At 43.1% G+C, this 20,163-nt stretch overlaps 1 protein-coding gene across 2 annotated transcripts in view; it reads right to left on the bottom strand.

Moving 5' to 3' along the window:
• Positions 1-20,163, bottom strand: part of CDCA7L (cell division cycle associated 7 like) — a gene marked incomplete at its 3' end in the record, with an annotated part of 50,786 nt that overhangs the window by 7,128 nt on the left and 23,495 nt on the right. The window contains exons 2-3 of one of the 2 annotated variants that reach the window (XM_079711494.1): positions 6,738-6,878; positions 2,090-2,227 (exon numbers count right to left, since the gene is read on the bottom strand). In XM_079711494.1, the coding sequence (XP_079567620.1) occupies positions 2,090-2,227; positions 6,738-6,878 (279 nt within the window). Of the gene's footprint in view, positions 1-2,089; positions 2,228-6,737; positions 6,879-20,163 lie in introns of those variants that run through there. The other variant, XM_079711495.1, reaches the window with a different exon arrangement.

Raw genomic sequence — 20,163 nt, 5'->3', positions numbered from 1 at the left:
ACTCTCAACCACTGCGCCACCAGGGAAGCCCCTCTATTTGTTTTAATATCCTGAACTCTCCACATTAGTAGCTTTGGAATTCCAAATAGTGGGCTGCAGAGGGATCTATTTTAGAAGACACTGTTGGAGAACTTCAGAGGAATTCTCTCCCCTGACTGGCTTTATTCATTTATCATAATCGCCGTCTAACCCACGTCTCTTTACCAAGGACGTGGAGCAGCGTACTACAAAGGACTGAGGTATGGAAAGAGTCACCGGTGGAGACTCTGACCTGAGAGCCAGCACCACGGCTGCGGCAGTTTCACGCCTGGCTAGGAGACCACTAGACACCAAAGTAGAGTCATACCCTATTGCCAAAAAGGTGGTCTCACCACTACTCACTAGGGTGGGCAGGAGGTTGGGTGAGGAGGCACCAAGGCTTGCTTTCTCACTGAATTCCAAAATAAATGCACAGGTGGACCTGCCCTGAGCTATGAGTTATCAGAGCTATCAGAATCAACGTAACATGTCACGATTCATTCCCTAAATGTACAGACTTGGAAGAAAACAAAAAAAAAGGTGCTGGGGGTAATTCACTCTCCCATGCTAGAAACACAAATTCTTTGAATATCCCAACATTACTTAGCTAAAGAAGAGAAGATAAACAAGTCACTAAGAGTAGATGATACCCATCAGGGTTTGGAAGGATCTCAGTGTCTTGCTGACAAGAAAGTGGAGCCTTGCTGGCCAGGACACATGAACTGCCATGCAAATAACTTCTGTAAAGAAAGCCAAAGGGCGGGGGTCTGAGGCCGATAGGTTGGCACAGGTCTGTGTTGCTATTCACAGAAAAAAATCACCATCGAGCAAGGCAGCCTACCATTAAGGCTTTCAGGCTTTAAGCCCCCCCAGGAAAAGGTGAAGGACAAAGCAACCCTACTGGTTACAGCTTATTTAAACACCTACACAGGTTCCACGCCAGGAGTGCTTCTCTGGGAGCTTCTGAACGTAATGAGGCTTAACCTCTCTCTCTATCCCTTATCTTGATACCAAAGAAGGAAGTGGTGTACTGATTTTCTGAGATAAATGTATGCTATTTTTCAGTTAGTAAAAAACATTTTTATGCCTAAAACAAATCCAAAGGCTGTTCTTCAAAGTTACTCTGAGATTCAAATACTGGTCGGCAGTCAACTGGCCTACTAAACACATGGAATAAAAATAGATCAACCAACAAGTCTCTTGATGGCAAAGGGCTGAGGGCAGACTTCCCTTAGGAATCAGACAAGCCCAGGTCATCTTTCTCATTAAAAAGCAGGTCGTGATCCAAATCAAGAATGCACAGAAAAAACTCTTAAGTTTGTACCACAGCTAAATTTTTGCCAAATTAACTCCAAACCTAAGAACATTACTTGGCGCACAACAGAAAACGACTTTCAGGAACTCGTTACTCTCAGACCCTCCTCTTTTCAGACAAAAGAGGTTCAAAGAAGTCTGAAGGGCTTCCCTGGTGGCGCAGTGTTTGAGAGTCCGCCTGCCGATGCAGGGGACGCGGGTTCATGCCCCGGACTGGGAAGATCGCACATGCCGCGGAGCAGCTGGGCCCGTGAGCCATGGCCGCTGAGCCTGCGCGTCCGGAGCCTGTGCTCCGCAACGGGAGAGGCCACAACAGTGAGAGCCCCGTGTACTGCAAAAAAAAAAAAAAAAAAAAGTCTGAAATAAACTGTCTGATAAGGATAATAAGGGACGCCTGGGACACATCCCCCCAGACTCCAAAGGCACCCAGGAAGACAACTGGATTTTCTCTAAGAGAATAATGGACTGGTGGGTCAGGAATTCGCCTTCGAATAGCCAAGTTTACATTTAGCTAACTGGCTTAGAAGATGGACACATAAGAAAAAGTAAAATCTTTATATTTTGTTAACTGGCTTATAAGATGAACACGTAAAAAATAGTAAAATCTTTATACTTTGTTAACTGGCTTATAAGATGAACATGTAAGGAAAAGTAAAACCTTTTCATGTGTAAAGTGACTTCTTACAAGTAACAATACAATTCGGAACCAGGACTAAAAATATTACAACCCACCCTCCCTCATGTTGATAATTATTACCATTACTTCCGGGTTACTGTTAACATTCAGATCACTCTGCGTAAATCCTTCAAAATCTTCCGTCTCTGAGTCAGTGTCCTCTCTAAAAATTCTTCTTAGCTCTTCTGTGAAGTTTTTGGAATGGAAACACACATCCTGCTAAATTAAAAACACACGTATGTCATGGAGAAAGAAAGAAGAACAGAGGCTGGCAGGGGCTGGGGACATGGGCAGTTACTGTGTAATGGGGACAGAGTTTCTGTGTGAGACGATGAAAACATTCTAGAAACAGATAACGGTGAAGGCCTCGAGACGCTGTGAATAACGCCTCTCAGTGTCTTGCAGGCAGGACACCGGGACTTACCGCACTTAAAAATGGTTAAAATGGTAAATTTTATGTAGGTTTTACCACAATAAAAACATACGTATATATACATATTTTCCATAGTTTGCAGAAAGTCAGACCCACAAGTTGAACAATTTCAAAAACCCAGAATGGCCGCAGCCTCCATCAGCTGGTGTGCCCGGTAAGGGCTGATGGAATTCAGTTTCTCCCGCCAGGGCGGGCCATCAGGAGCGTCTGCGTTCACACAGAACAGAAAACACATGGAGGAGAAGACCTGGCCCTGGCTCCTCCACGGACGCTGGCTTTCCTTTCCAACAGCCATCCCAAGCCGGCTCCTCCCAGGGGAGATGCCTGGTTCACAGACAGCACACCTCCAGGCAGGACAGGGTTGGAGGCTTCCACACCCCGCCCCGCCCACTGCCCAGGAGAACGCAGTTGCTCCATCACCCGCTACCACAGGGCACCGAAGGAAAAGCTCCAACCCTCCCACCCCGGGGAGTCCGTCTCCCACAGGAGGTGAGAACCAGCCACCGCCGGCAGGTAGCAAGTGAGCCCGAGGAAAGATGTTACACGGCTGACTCAGAAAGGACATGTTCCAGTAATGACTTTTTCTTTCTTTTGAACTCATAGAAATAAATGGCATGCTTAAAAGACAGGAGGGGAAAAGCAAGGATGGCAGTACAGAACGGAGACCCACATCCCAGCCTCCTCCAAGCTGGCAGCCAGGCCTGGAGTCCATGTCCTCTGCTGCCTCTGACGTCTCCCCTCCTATCCCTGATGCAGGGGTATGACCCCTCATGACAGCACATGCGGCTGGAGAATCTTTATCTCCCTGCCTGCCTTTTCCCTGACTTTAATTATATACTTCTTCGAGCTCGGATAATCAGTCTCTGGAGAAAAACAGACATAACAGACGAGTGGAAAAACTTCCCGGGAGAAAAAGAAAGAAATGCCTATATCCGGCATTTTTTTAAGCTTAAAAATATCTCCTGTGAATTATTATGGGTAATTGGAGTGACTGTGCTCAGATGTAAATTACTTCGTCCCTTTGTTGATAGCTGTGGTGCAGCTGCTTAAAAAAAAAAAAATTCACACACAAAAGGGAAGTTTCTTTAAAGTGAAATTCAAATTGTGCTTCAGGGAGACCAGCGCCGGCACTGCTGCGCACACTACACTACGTACAAGTTCACGCGGCTTCTCTCGGCGGGTTAAAATGGATCCGGAGTGTGTGGGGTCCAGGTGGGGAAGCAGCAGGCCAGGGTCTGTTATGAAGGAAGAATGGTGCGCGGTTGGCTCCCAAGGAAACCCACTGCCTCCGGGGGCAGGAAACATCTGGCTCAAGAGCCCTGGGCCAGCCCCTGCAGGCTGCTGCAGGGCAGTGGGGCCCATGTGCACACTTCATCATCTACCCAAAGTCCCTGGCTGGAGCCCGAACAGGTCATGCCTTGGAACAGCAGGTTCCAACCTGCCAGTCCTGTGGCTCCTTCTGTGCTTTGAGCTGGTGTCACAGGCAGCGGTCAGCCTGGGAGAGATCAGTATCTTTGGTGGCCAGTACTGATAGAGAAAACAACTCAGCTGCAGCCCTAAACCAAGGCCCATGCTTTTATTCTCCTGATTTCACAGGGTGTAAAAACCATCTTTAATGGGGGTCTGTAACAAAGCGAACATCCACTGCACAGTCTCCTGTGTCCCTGGTTACAACCCTCACACCACTCTTTGTTCTCTGAAATCTGGCCGTTAATGCTTTAAAATCACTACTAGACAGTATGTTGTGGGCTTTGGTGACCTGCATCTACCATGATCAAGAACATAAGCAAATAACAGATCAGAAGAGAAGCTAACAGAGTGGTGACTTTTTTTATTTTGAAGCTCATGGGATGTGAAGAAACAGACTGGAAGTCATGGTGGCTGAACCAGTCAGATAAGTATCCCACCTCAGTTCCGCCCCATGGGTGATCCTTCGCCCATGGGCACTGGATGTATGAAACAAGAGGAAAGGGACAACCCAAGAAAGCAGCCCAAGCCGGGGAAGTTGGAAAGCACCGTTCAAGTATGAGGCCCCTTCCATCAAGGAGCTTGTCATTTAGTAAGGGAGCTGGACAAGTCCATAGGTCACCATGGCGAGGATCAGTGTTGTAAGGGAGACACACGCAACATGGCACACAGAAAGAAAGAAAATCCAGTAAGACTTCGTGGAAGCAGAAGCATTTGACCTGCATCTAAACTGGGCTAGAGGCTAGAAAGATGCTGAGAGCGCACAGAGGCAGGATGAAGAGCCTGGACCACTGTGCACAGGGGGCAGAACAGTGCATGCCGGGGGGATGGATGTGGTCTCTGATCTACTGCTGCAAAGCCCGCAGGAAAGAGCCGTGCCAGGCACGAGGCTGAGAAGTGGGGCTCCTAGATTAGGAACATCCCAGCTCGGCCACTTCTCAGATGTGAGGCCTCAGACCAAGTCACTTCACCTCCCCACACTTCAGTTTCATCACCTGTGAAACAGGAATAATGACAGCGCCTGCACCTTCCCAGGGAGATAGTGAATTAAGGGCACTCTGCATGAAAAGCATGTTGTCATGGGCCACGCAATAAATGCTGGGGTCAGACTTGGGAGCGGGGGTGGACTGGGGGCAGGTGTGAGGGCACAGGAGAAGGGGCAGTCGTCACAGCAGCAAGAGCGGCCGCTCCACTCCTGAAGGCCTGCTGCCCGCCAGGCTCGTGCTGGCGCTTCACACAACGTCCCGCGCCACGCAGAGGGCCACTCACGGTGGACCCAACAGGCTGCCGCTCACTGCCTGACCACATTCGAATGGAGGGACTGGCGATTTCCCAACAGGGGAGGATGGTGACCAGAGCTCAGTTCCACGCCTGCGGTAAGGACTATGAGAACCACGGTAGCTGAGAAGGGAAGAGACGGGAAGGGATGGAGGTGAGGAACATGGCAGAAGATTCATCAGCTCCTGCAAGGGACTTGAGGAGATGGGTGAGGAAACAGGAGGCGTCAAGGGCTCCAAAGTTGGAGACAAAAACGGGGAAGACAGACAACCAGGGAGGGAAAATGGTGAGTTTCCGACCTCCCTTGAACGATGATGACGGATCCAAGTGGCTGTCAGAAATACATCTGGGGCTGGAGGGAGGAGCCAAACCACAAAGAACCAGGAGGCAACGGCTGAGACCAGGCCAGGCACTGAGATCATTAAGTGGAAAGGTCTGAAGATAACATCTTGGAGAACATCCACAGATGGGGACAGGAAGTAGAAGGGATGACAACCAAGAACAAAAGGCGTAAGAGAAAGAGACCAAGGCGAGTGGAAGCAGGTGGCTGGCGGGGGGGGTGGTGGTCAAATGCTGCAGAGGCATTGGATAAGGTGAGGACCACACACACTGCCATCAAGCCGGGGCTTCACTTACATAACTAACTGCCTGCCTTCCTCTACTTGCCCAGCGGAAGCTAGGTGGGTCTAACTCACAGCCTTTTAGGAGAGGCCACGGTCGAGGGAGAATGAGGAATTCTGAGTGCCACAAATGAACTCAGAAAAAAATGCCCCGGAAGCCTGGATACTCTGGCCACGCTCCTGCCAAATCACCACATAAACCTCCAGGAATCTACCTCTCCGAGAACTGCAACTTGTGTCTGCCACAGATCAAAGGAATTAAAGAAAGAACAATGCTCTCGCCAGCAATCCCACGAGTGAGGTGTGGACAGCCTCACCGCAGAAGCACAGAGGCCATGTGTCTCATGGTAACCACACACTCCTACACTATCGCTAGGGGATCAGCCCTCCCCCGCCAGCTGTGTGGGAGCGCTCCAAATACAGCCTGGCCACAGGCTGCAGCCCCGAGGTGGCAAAGAAAACGGATTTGATCATGTGAGGTCCCCTTTACTGAAAAAAAAAATTATTACACATAGAAAGGATTTAAACAGCAAAACTGAGCGAGGTACCCTCACCAGGTGCTTGAAACATGAAGGTGTAACACTAATAAAATAAGATGCTCGACAATTAACTGATACCACCAATCTCAGACCATGTTCAAGTAAAAGAATATCTGGGGCTTCCCTGGTGGCGCAGTGGTTGGGAGTCCGCCTGCCGATGCAGGGGACGCGGGTCTGTGCCCCGATCCGGGAAGATCCCACGTGCCGCAGAGTGGCTGGGCCCGTGAACCATGGCCGCTGAGCCTGCGTGTCCGGAGCCTGTGCTCCACAACGGGAGAGGCCACAACAGTGAGAGGCCCACGTACTGCAAAAAAAAAAAAAAAAAAAAAAAATCCGAACCAAGATCCAAGCTTCCAGACGGATACGCCTGCCTTGAAAGGAGGCACCCATACCTGCTTCCCTGACTCCAGTGAGTCAAAACTATCGCAGCTCTCCTCTGATGACAGGGTTTCCATGGGAACATCATCTTGGAAACCGACAAACTCTTCATCATCACTGGGGGCGTTAAAGATGTCAGCCACTTCTTTAGGGATCTGTTTGGATTGAAAAAAGGAGGATAATATCAGGGGCTGTTATAATCACTTAGGGAAATTTTGTAGAGGAGTAGGAATTACCATCTCATGACTTTATCAATCTGCCATGGTTGCTCACAAGACCCCAATAACCCTGAGCAAAATGTGCCTCAATTTGACACCTCATGGCAACCAGGGAAGGGGTGGAAGAGGATAAGAGTTTTCTTTTTCAAATTCTAGAGGTATATCCTATATTACAAGGAGTGTTGAGGCCATGCCTAGATAAAAGCCATTTTTGATCTCTTGACAAAAAATAAGAAAGTTTTCTCCTACAGTGGGTCTGTCTTTAAATGTCATCCACGTTAAAAAAAAAAATTCCTTAAGACATCACTAAACTCTTTTCTTAATTTCCACCTATAGTTCTTTATTTTTCTGTTCTTTGTCACATGAAAGTTCATACAACGAAATAAAGCTTTCCTTCTTTTCTGTATTCTGAATCAATCTTAGTTTAGAATTAATTCTATTAAACACTATTACAGGCAATTATTGCCAGAGAGAATATTGTCAGCACACTTAATCTAACAAATATGTATTTGTTGCGAGTTCATTTTTTTTTTTTTTGCGATACGCGGGCCTCTCACTGTTGTGGTCTCTCCCGTTGCGGAGCACAGGCTCCGGACGCGCAGGCTCAGCGGCCATGGCTCACGGGCCCAGCCGCTCCGCAGCAGGTGGAATCTTCCTGGACCGGGGCACGAACCCACGTCCTTTGCATCGGCATGTGGACTCTCAACCACTGCGCCACCAGGGAAGCCCTGAGAGTTCATTTTTGTACGCTACCTGTTTGTTCTTAACTATTTCGAAAAAGTTCAAACATATAGAAAGATGAAAGAATAGTGCAAACATTTGTATATGCTTCACCTAGAGCCCCCCATTTGCTTTTTTCTCTATCTTTCAACAAATGTTAGATTGAATCTCAGGCATCTGCTGATATTTGAATGTTTCTAACCTAGGAAAATAGTGATTTAAAATGCAGCAACCTAATCCATGTATGTTTCAAGTAATTTGCAGACATCATACAATTCACCCTAAAATACTTCCATACACATCTCCTAAGAATAAGGACGTTCTCCTGAAAACCGCATAACCATCATCATACCTAAAATAATTAATATTAATTCAATAATATCATGTATTATGATATATTCAATATATGTAATAATATATGTATTATGATATATTCAATTCATATTCAAATGTCTGCATTGTGCCAAAAATGTCTTTCATAACTTTTTTTTTGTGGTACGTGGGCCTCTCACTGTTGCGGCCTCTCCCGTTACGGAGCACAGGCTCCGGACACGCAGGCTCAGCAGCCATGGCTCACGGGCCCAGCCGCTCCGCGGCATGTGGGATCTTCCCGGACCAGGGCATGAACCCGTGTCCCCTGCATCGGCAGGCGGACTCTCAACCACTGCGCCACCAGGGAAGACCTGATTGTTTATGACATTATTTTTTGTTGCTTTTCATAACACTGACATTTTGTAGACAACCCAAGAAAACTGCCTTGTAGAATGTCACACATTCTGAGCTTATGTGATTGTTTCCTGACAGACTCAGATATTATTGGCAACAATTCTATACAGATGACATGTACTTCTCAATGCATTGCATAAAGAGGCACAAAATGTCAAGCTATTCCCTATTAATTAGCAGTATTTTTAATTTAATTATAAAACTTTCAAATACATTCCTAAATAGATGGAATACTATCATGAACACACAGGTGGACACCTTAGCAATTACCTGTCCATGGCTAGTCTTGTTTCATCTGTATCCCAACCCAACTGCCCTCCTTCCAAATTATTTTAAAGCAATTGTAGACACAGTATCATTTCACCCTGTGTTACCAGCAAATATACAGTCTGTGTCCACAGTTACTATTATTGTTTTTCAACCCCCAGCGTATTTGTATCAGGATCCAAATAAGGCCCATACATTGGTCATTACGTCTCAAGTCCTTTCTCGCGTCGCCTTCATGTTTAACTTTCTTCTCACAACTGATTTTTGAAGAAACTGGGTTATCTGACTGTAGAGTTTGCCAGAGTCTAGAGGTTTGTTTTTTGATTTTTGCAGCCCCAAGAGAGTATTTAACAGACTCCTCCGTCCCTCTGGATTTCCTGTAATTTGGTACTTAAACCTAGAGTCTCAGTCAGACTCAAGGGTGCTTTTCTTCGGCCAGACTCCTTCGTGGGCAGTGCCGCGTTCCTGCTACACATTGCATATAACATCTGGTTGTGTCTTCAGTGGTGATGCTGTTTGATCACCAAGTTAAAGTGGGATCTGCCAGATTTCTTCTTAGCAAAAGTATCTTTACCCCTTTGTGCTTATTAAGTAATAACTAGGATGATATTTGAGATTCTATGACTATCCTTCTCCCTGATAGCATTTCACTCAACAGTTTCAGTATCCATTGATACCCCTCGCCTGAATCAATCACCACGTTAGGGGTTACAAAACAGTGATTTTCAAATACTATTCCTCCTTCGTATGTTAGGTGCATTCTCCTGTAATGTAATATTCTCTCTCTTGCGGTCTATCCCTCTCTCTCCCTCTTTCCTTCTCTCCCTACTCTCCCTCCCAGGTAGTTTCATGGATTGTTTTAAGTTAATGTGTTTTAACCCATTACTCTATCATCATTCTTTCTGATACTCAGATTGTCCCAAATTTGGCTACTGGCAGCTCCTTCAAGCCAGTTTCTGTGTCCTTCTGACACAATCCTAATAGTCTCTGAGCACCTCTTTGTTTTCCAACACAACAGGCGTGCCCAGCTAGCCATGTACTGGCCCCAGACCCCCAACGAGCCATTTCTCCAAGGAGCCCTGGCATTTGGAAATCAAGCTCTGAGATCTAGGTGTGCGCCTCGCTAGTAAAGTATCATTGCTTTGCCTGCACAGAACAAAGGTGTTTCAGTATCTTACATCTGAGTTCATTTTGACATCTTGAATTCAAACCCAACAAGACAGGATTCTTCTTCATCTCCCTCAACACGATGTTAGTATCTCCCTTCCCTGCAACGAAAACCCCAATTCCCAGTACTTCTCATACACCTACCCATGTGCTCTATCCACAGTACACACAAAACCGTTTCAGACAACACACCAATACCACTACCAACACCACTGCCAACAACAATCCAGTCCAAGATTTCTTTGGGGTTCTTGCTATCCTCCGAACACAGTCCTGCTAGGTACTAGATCTTTTCCCTGAGATAACTAGACCATGGCTGTACTTGGAGATACAAAGATACTTTATGTGTGCTTCACATTTCATCATGGAGTATATAAAAGAGATGCCCTCAAGGGTCCAGATTTTAATAATTTTTACTGCTACAGTAAGACATACTATGTGCAACACATTTTCTTTTAAAATTGGTGCACGGAGGTGAAGAATGAAATGACCACTAGTACGGTTTGATGCCACTGCCTTGATTCATGCTGAGGACAAGCAGTTTTCTCTGCCTTTGCTTTCGCACATCAGTGCAAATATCAACACAGCAAAAAAACGCAAATAATGTCTTAACATCTTTTCCGGCCCCTCCTCCAGTAATGTCTTAATATTATTATGACAATAACTTTGTCCTCATGGAACCCTGAAGGGGTTTCAAGGTTCCCCAGACCCCACTTTAAATAATGGCTACACTATTACACACAGAGTTGTGTATTCAGAAGTTACTTAAATTCTTCGGATTCTTTTTTTCTGTGCATGGAATTAATTTTACAGTCAGGTTCATTTGAGAGATCACTAATCCCTAATCTACTCATTTTTAGCATGATTTTAATGCTTCTTGTTTAAAAATGATTAGAAAGCTAGTGGTTCAACCAAAGGAAGTTTAACATTTGGTTTCTAGAGTACACAAATCCAGACGCTGAATACAAGATGAATGATGTCAGAGAGTTAATTACAAACCATCTAGTGAAATCACTTCAAGAGACAAACAGGCAGACACTTACAGAATTAGAGCTCCACTAACAATAGAAAAAATACTGTAACATTTATGCTAAGAAGAAGCTCCTAAACAAAGCCTAAATCTGAGATGATTCTTGGGAGAAAAATTTACCTCTTAAAGAAGGAAGAGTTTTAATTTAACAGTATTTGGCATGCTTGTCTTTTCAAAGACACCTTTCACTGTTGTTTAGCCAACAGAAACAACACACCAAGAAAATACTCTTACTGGAGAAACATAGATGACATTTATGAAAGTGTAAGTACATTAGACTTTACATAACAATCATCAAGTTCAGTCCCTGAAGTGGCACTTTTTGACTTACCACCATTCTATGAATCCAAAAACCCCGCTGGCCCAGAAGCTTCTTTTACCATAAAGAATTAAAGAGGAAGAAGCACCCAATGTAATGATCTACTGGAAGCACATATAAGGAATGGAGAGGCTGTTGATATAAATCAATTGCTTCCACAGTCAACTGCATTAGCCCTGGGGCCACTGTCACAACCGCCACTGCAGTGAGCCTGTGTCTGCCTAATTCCTCCTTCTTACTTCTGTATCTGCTCCAGAGGTGCCAGTAGGAAGAGGCTGCAATTACCCATTAGGGACAAAAGGAAGCAATGAACTTTCAAAAAAGCAAAAACCACTACACATTCTTGGGGCATGCAGGGCTCTGTTTCTTGCTGCCCAACTTCAAAAGGCATTAAGAGAAGCATTTCAGACAGTCATAAGTCCCGGGATTTAGCAGAAGTCTCTGTAAAATATTCAAGTGTCTTCAATGCAACATGCTGTTTAACAGATGCAACGAAGAAGGCAAGATTTGCATGCGAGGGATGGAAAGGACCTGATAAAAGAGGATTCATAGGGACAGCCTTCTAATGTGAGACCAGGTAAACAATGTATCAACACTTTAGGCCCAAGGATTTGTCACTTCCCTGTTTCATTCGTCAGTGATCCACTCTGTAGCTATGTAGTCTAGACAGACTACAACAGACATTTTCCCGCAAAGCTTATGTTCCATTTGACTACAACGCCAATTGTAAGACCTACCAAAACAAACCAAAAAAATAAAGCAAATAACTGAAAAGAAAATATAAAATATTCCCAACCAGTGGATTATACTTACAGTAGTCAAGCTTGCACAATATTAGGATAAATGCTATCTAACTAACCAGAAAGAAGTCAAGAAAATTCTCTTCTGAAAGTGAAAAGACTTATTATTCATAACTATTTTTTTTTTTTACAATACACAGATTTCTTCCATTCCTTTCACACACACTGTATATATCTATTCAGTCTGTCCTTGTTGGGATAACAACGTGAGTACCATCAAAGGTCAAGTGGGGCCCAAGATTCAATTCCTCGACCAGGACACAGACACTAGAATGGAGTCCTTGGCACCTAACACGGGCCTGGCCTAAAGCAGGTCATCAATAAATCTTTGTATGAAAATGACTACATCTGACCTTGTAGTCATTTTCTCAGGGAAGGTGTAGTTTCCTAGGAAAGGTGCACGGGGTCAAAAGGTACACTCTGTGACATTCCTATCCAAAAGGAATTAAAGATCTTCACGCAGAATTTCTGAGCATCTACATACACAGTAGTCATATTCACAGCACCTCTTTCAGAAAGGATTGCAGATTTCACTTACAAGCCTTGCAAACTACCTTCGGGCTCATCTCGGGAACAAAAAACGCACATTCAACAGGACTTGGGGCCAAGCAGGTGGGCAGTGAAGGCAGCAGCTCAGGGTAAGGCTGCATTGGACAGTGCCAACATGAGTCCAGGAATGGCAGTCGCTCCCGCACCCCAGCAGACCAAAGCTACAAAGGCACGGGGCTCAGTGTGCCCAACCTTGAACCTCCCCAGAGAAGTGAGGAATCTGAGTCTTGGTGAGGAAGCTCCCAGTTATAGAATGTCAGCTTCTAATGTAAGGACCAAACATCTACAGGCTGGATCTCAAACTCGTTCAGGGAAGGCGCACAGAAGAACTCAACGGTGCTAAGTGGAACACCAAAGAAATTTTAAAAGCTGTAATTTCAAATGTTACTGACGGGGTATCTAACTAGTGTCTGCTAGCAATAGTACTGGACACTGAAGTGTTAATAAAATTAAAAGAAAAAAACTTTAAATTTAAAATAACCCTTCCCTTGTTCACGGTAGCACTGTTCCCAAAAGCCACAAAGTAGAGGCAACCCAAGTGTCCATCAACAGATGAGTGGCTAAACAAGATGTCATAAACACATACAATGGAATATTATTTACTCTTAAAAAGAAAGGGAATCCTACAAATATTGAATCATTACACTGGATGCCTTCAAACTAATACAGTGCTATAGGTCAATTACACCTCAATAAAATTTTTTTTAAAAAACAAAACAAAACCCACAACAGAGGCCTGAGATTCTGCATTTCTAACAAGCTCCCCATGCTCTGGCCTGCAGAACATGCTTTGTGCAAGGCCCAGCCCATTTTGTTCCTCTCTTATGAGATGCGACTCTTCCTACTTCATAATAGCAACTCGTGTGTAGATCTTAACCTCCTTCCTACAGGCAGTTAATTCTCATGGCAGACCCTGGATCTCTTTGGCATCTGTCTTTCTCACCCTGCTCCACTCCAGCACCAAGAATAGAGTCTTACATACTCAGAGGTCCTTAACAAATATGACTAATTGATAAGCAGCATCAACTAGCTCGGAAAAAAAAAAAAAAGGAAGAAAATTTTAAAATTGGGTAAAAATGTTTTAATCAAAGGTTTTCTGTATCTCAAGGATATCTAAATTCATTCTTCCTGGATTAAAAAATACCACCACCCAGCCAGAAGGAACATATTTATCATCTATTAGTTTATGAAAGAAAAGAAATTTGAGATTCTCTTTAAGGCCAATTTATTCAAAAGCTGATTTTGATAAAGCTTCAGGAAATGTTTCTTATTCCAGGAATACTAGTGTGTATTTCACCTGGAAACATGTTTCATTTAAAGCCCTAAGGCGCAGTACAAAAGAAATTCCTGTGCACTACTGCATTTTCCTCATTAAGTGTTCTGAAAGCAATTTTGATAGCAAGGATGGCAGAATTTGTAGGGTGTACTATCTTGCATCTGTGTAAGGAGACCCTTTACACAAAGGAAAACATTCCTGCAACCCACTACGAAGGGGGTTGTTTCATATCATTTTCTCCATAAACAACATCATTTCCCTAAATCTCTTATGATTAAATTGGTTGGGGCATAAGACATGCACATACCTTGCACCATTTACAAAAACTATCTCAAAATGGATCAGACCTAAATATAATACCTAAAACAATAACACTTCTAGAAGAAAACTGGAGAAAATCTTTGTAACCTTGGGTTATGCAAAGAAGTCTTAGATAAAACACCAAGCATGATACAGATTTTTTAAATGTATAAATTAGACAATTAAAATCAAGAACTTCTACTCTTCAAAAAAGACTCTTAAGGGAATGAAAAGCCAATAGACAAGAAGAAAATACCTGCACATCATTTATCTGATAAAAGACCTATAACCAGAATATATAAAAAAACTCTCAAAAGCTCAACAATAAACACAAATAACCCAATTAAAAAACAGGCAAAAGAGGTGAGCAAACACTTCACCAAAGATAAATGGATGGCAGATGAGCACATGAAAACATTTTCGACATCCACAGTCATTAGGGAAACGCAAATTAAAACTACGAGATGTAACTATCTACCTAGCAGAATGGCTTTTAAAAAACCTAACAATACCAAGTGCTGACATGGATGTGGAGCAACTGGCCCTTTCATGAACTGTTAATAGAAATGCAAAATGGTATAGCCACTGTGGAAAACAATTTGGCAGTTTCTTATAAAGTTAAACATACACTTAGCACATGATCCAGCAACCCTGCTCCTAGGTGTTACCCAAGTGAAATGAATTATGTTCACACAAAACTTGCAATTAGCAGTTTTATTTCCAAACCTACAAACAATCCAAGTCAACTAGGGAATGGATAAAACAAACTGTGGAACATCCATACCATGGAATTTAACTCAGCAATAAAAAAGAAAAAATTACTGATAGACACAGCAACATGCATAAAGCTCATCACTATGCCAAGTGAAAAAGACTATACATTGTCTGATTACACTTACAGGACATTTTGGAAAAGACAAAACTATAGAGAAAACAAACAATCAGGAGTCAAGATGGCAGAGGAGGAGGAGGACGTGGAGTTCATCTCTCCCCACAAATGCATCAAGAATACAACTATAAATGGAACAATTCTCACAGAACACCAGCTGAACACTAGCAGAGGACCTTGAACACCTAAAAAGAAAGATCCCCACATAACCAGCTGCAAAACTGCAAATTGACACCACCGTAACCAGCTTTGGAAACTGAGCGCCTACAGAACATCTGAACAGACAGCGAGTGCTCCCGCAGCCAAGATGGGTCTAGCTTTAGCAGCTGTAGACTGTGTGGGCATACACACACAGGGGTTGGGCCAGACCAGAGTCTGGGCTGCTCCCACAGTGGGTCCAGATCCATGATCACTATGCAATCCCAGGACCTGACTTCAGTGGATCTACGCTGATGGCCTGGTGAAAACAATGTCTGAGAGACACCAGGGCCAACTGCTGGCATACCCATGGTTAAGGTGTGGCCAAGAGCAGTGCCAACAACAGTGTAATCTGAGAGCTCGCACAACGGGTGAAAGGTGACACAACAGAGCACACCCACAGGTGAACAGCTCCAGAGGAGATATACTCAGTGGCTTCCCTCCCTGTGGGAGTGCTCCAATCCCACCTACCTCCCACTGCAGATCAGAAACACAGCCAAGAAGCACATCTGGGGGCCTCTACTCCAACAACTCTGACAGGGCAGTGACAATCACAGAGCAAAGGGGAGGCCAGTGCAGACCTGGCCACCACAACATCAGTCACACCTCCTATCAAGGAGATAACGGCCAAAAAACAAACCCAAAGCAATTAAGAAAAGGGCAATAGAAATATACATATTGATAATTACCTTAAATGTAAATGGACTAGATGCTCCAGTCAAAAGACACAGACTGGCTGAATGGATACAAACACAGACCTGTATATATGCTATTTACAAAAGACCTTCTTCAGACCTAGGGACACATACACACTTAAAGTAAGGGGATGTAAAAACATATTCCATGCAAATGGAAATCAAAAGAAAGCTGGAGTAGCAATACTCATAGCAGACAAAATAGACTTTAAAATACAGACTAAGATGGGCTTCTCTGGTGGCGCAGTGGTTGAGAGTCCGCCTGCTAATGCAGGGGACACGGGTTCGTGCCCTGGTCTGGGAAGATCCCACATGCCGCGGAGCGGCTGGGCCCGTGAGCCATGGCCGCTGAGCCTGCGCGTCCGGAGCCTGTGCTCCGCAAAGGGAGAGGCCACAACAGTGAGAGGTCCACGTACCACAAAAAAAAAAAAAAAAAAATACAGACTAAGAGACAAGGAAGGACACTACATAGTGATCAAGGAATCAATACAAGAAAATATAACACTTGTAATTATATACGCACCCAACATAAGAGTTCCTCAGTATATAAAACAAACACTAACAGCCGTAAAAGGAGAAACTGACAGTAACACAATAATAGTGGGGGACTTTAACACCCACTTTCATCAATGGACAGACCATCCAGACAGAAAAATCAATAAGGAAACACAGGCCTTCAATAACACATTAGACCAGACGGACTTCATTGATATTAACGGACATTCCATCCAAAAACAGCAGAGTACACATTCTTTTCAAGTGCACATGGAACATTCTCCAGGACTGGTCACATGGGCCACAAAGAGAGCCTCAGTAAATTTAAGAAAGTTTAAATCATATCATCTTTTCTGACCACAATGCTATGAGATCAGAAATTAACTACAAGAAAAAAAAAACCTGTAAAAAACACAAACACTTGGTGGCTAAACAATATGTTACTAAACAATCAATGGATCACTGAAGAAATCAAAGAGGAAATTTAAAAAATACCTAGAGACAAATAACAACAAAAATACCACGATTCAAAACCTATGGGACACAGCAAAAGCAGTTCTAAGAGTGAAGTTTATAGCAATACAATCTTACCTCAGAAAACAAGAAAAATCTCAAATAACCTAAACTTACACCTAGAGTAACCAGAGAAAGAACAAACAAACCCAAAGTTAGTAGAAGGAAAGAAATCATAAAGATCAGAGCAGAAATAAATGAAACAAAAATGAAGAAAACATCAGAAAGGATCAATGAAACTAAAAGCTGGTTCTCTGAAAGGATAAACAAAATCGATAAACCTTTAGCCAGACTCATCAAGGAAAAAAGAGAGAGGGTTAAAATCAATAAAATTAGAAATGAAAAAGGAGAAGTTACAATTGATACCACAGAAATACAAAGGATCATAAGAGACTACTACAAGCAACTGTATACCAATACAATTGACAACCTAGAAAAAATGGACAATTTTTTTAGAAAAGTACAATCTCACAAGACTGAACCAGAAGAGACAGAAATGATGAACAGACCAATCACAAGTAATGAAATTGAAACTGTGATTTAAAAACTCTCAACAAAGAAAAGCCTAAGACCAGATGGCTTCACAGGCGAATTCTATCTAACATTTAGAGAACAGCTAACACCTATCCTTCTGAAACTATTCCAGAAAGCTGAAGGAGAAGGAACACTCCCAAACTCATTCTATGAGGCCACCATCACCCTGATACCAAAACCAGACAAAGATACCACAAAAAGAGAAAATTACAGGCCAATATCACTGAAACATAGATGCAAAAATCCTCAACAAAATACCAGCAAACTGAATCCAACAACACATTAAAAGTATCATACACCACAATCAAGTGGGATTTATCCCAGGGATGCAAGGATTTTTCAATATCTGCAAATCAATCAGTGTGATACACCACATTAACAAATTGAAGAAAAAAAAACCATATGATCATCTCAACAGATGCAGAAAAAGCTTTTCACAAAATTCAACACCTATTTACGATAAACTCTCCAGAAAGGGGGCACTGAGGGAGCATACCTCAACATAATAAAGGCCATATATGACAAACCTACAGCTAACATCATACTTAACAGTGAAAAGCTGAAGGCATTTCCTTTGAGATCAGGAACAAGACAAGGATGTCCACTCTCACCACTTTTATTCAACATAGTTTTGGAAGTCCTACCATGGCAATGAGAGAAGAAAAAGAAATAAAAGGAATCCAAATTTGAAATGAAGAAGTAAAACTGTCACTCTCTGCAGATGACATGATACTATACATAGAAAATCCTAAAGATGCTACCAGAAAACTCCTAGAGCTCATCAATGAATTAGGTAAATATGCATGATACAAAATTAATACACAAAAATCTATTGCATTTCTATACACTAGTAACAGAAGATCAGAAAGAGAAATTCAAGAAACAATCCCATTTACCCTCTCATTGAAAAGAATAAAATAACTAGGAATAAGCCTACTTAAGGAGGTAAAAGACCTGTACTCCAAAATCTGTAAGATGCTGATGAGAGAAATCGACGATGACACAAACAGATGGAAAGATATACCATGTTCTTGGATTGGCAGAATCAATATTGTCAAAATGACTATACAACCCAAGGCAATCAACAGATTCAATGCAATCCCTATCAAATTACCAATGGCATTTTTCACAGAACCAGAACAAAAAAATTTTAATTTCTGTGGAGACAAAAAAGACCCTGAATAGCCAAAGCAATCTTGAGAAAGAAAAACGGAACTGGAGGAATGAGGCTCCCTGACTTCAGGATATACTATGAAGCTACAGTCATCAAACCAATATGGTATTGGCACAGAAACAGAAATACAGATCAATGGAACAGGACAGAAAGCCCAGAAATAAACCCACGCACCTATGGTCAATTAATCTTCAAAAACGTAGGCAAGAATATACAATGGAGAAAAGACAGTCTGTTCAGTAAGTGGTGCTGGGAATACTGGACAGCTACATGTAAAAGAATAAAATTAGAATATCCTTTAACACCATACACAAAAATAAACTCAAAATGGATTAAAGACCTTAATGTAAAACTGGATACTATAAAACTCTGAGAGGAAAACATATGCAGAACACTCTTTGACATAAACTGCAGCAATATCTTTTGGGATCCATCTGTTAGAGTAATGGAAATAAAAACAAAAATAGGGGCTTCCCTGGTGGCGCAGTGGTTGAGAGTCTGCCTGTTGATGCAGGGAACATGGGTTCGTGCCCCGGTCTGGGAATATCCCACATGCCGCAGAGCAGCTGGGCCCGTGAGCCATGGCCGCTGAGCCTTCGCACCTGGAGCCTGTGCTCCACAACGGGAGAGGCCACAACAGTGAGAGGCCCGCGTACCGCAAAAAAAATAAAAATAAAAAAAATAAACAAATGGGACCTAACGAAACTTAAAAGCTTTTGCACAGCAAAGGGAATGATACAATAAAAAAAAAAAAGAAAACGAAAAGACAAACTATGGAATAGGACAAAATATTTGCAAATGATGCAATTGACAAGGGCTTAATCTCCAAAATATACAAACAGCTCTTACCATTCAACAACAAAAAAACAAACAATCCAACTAAAAACAGGCAGAAGACCTTAACAGACATTTCTCCAAAGAAGACATACAAATAGCCAGTAGGCACATGAAAAGAGGCTCAACATCACTAATTATTAGAGGAATGCAAATCAAAACTACCATGAGGTACCACCTCACACTGGTCAGAATGACCATTATCAAAAAGTCTACAGGGCTTCCCTGGTGGCGCAGTGGTTGAGAGTCCGCCTGCCGATGCAGGGGACATGGGTTCGTGCCCCGGTCTGGGAAGATCCCACGTGCCGCGGAGCGGCTGGGCCCGTGAGCCATGGCCACTGAGCCTGTGCTCCGGAGCCTGTGCTCCGCAAGGGGAGAGGCCACAACAGTGAGAGGCCCGCCTACCGCAAAAAAAAAAAAAAAAAAAAAAAAAAAAAAAAAAAAAAAAAAAAAAGTCTACAAATAACAAATGCCGGAGAGGGTGTGGAGAAAAGGGAACCCTCCTACACTGCTGGTGGGAATATAAGTTGGTGCAGCCACTATGGGAAACAGTACAGAGGTTCCTTAAAAAACTAAAAATAGCATTACCATATGATCCAGCAATCCCACTCCTGGGCATATACCTGGACAAAACTATAATTCAAAAAGATACATGCATCTTTACATTCATAGCAGCACTATTCACAATAGCCAAAACATGGAAACAACCTAAATGTCCATCAACAGATGAACAGAT

The sequence above is a fragment of the Hyperoodon ampullatus genome, assembly GCF_949752795.1.
Source record: "Hyperoodon ampullatus genome assembly, chromosome: 9".
NCBI lineage: Eukaryota > Metazoa > Chordata > Mammalia > Artiodactyla > Ziphiidae > Hyperoodon > Hyperoodon ampullatus.
Note: the sequence above shows the minus strand (reverse complement) of the source record. Positions and strands in the feature narration are given on the sequence as shown.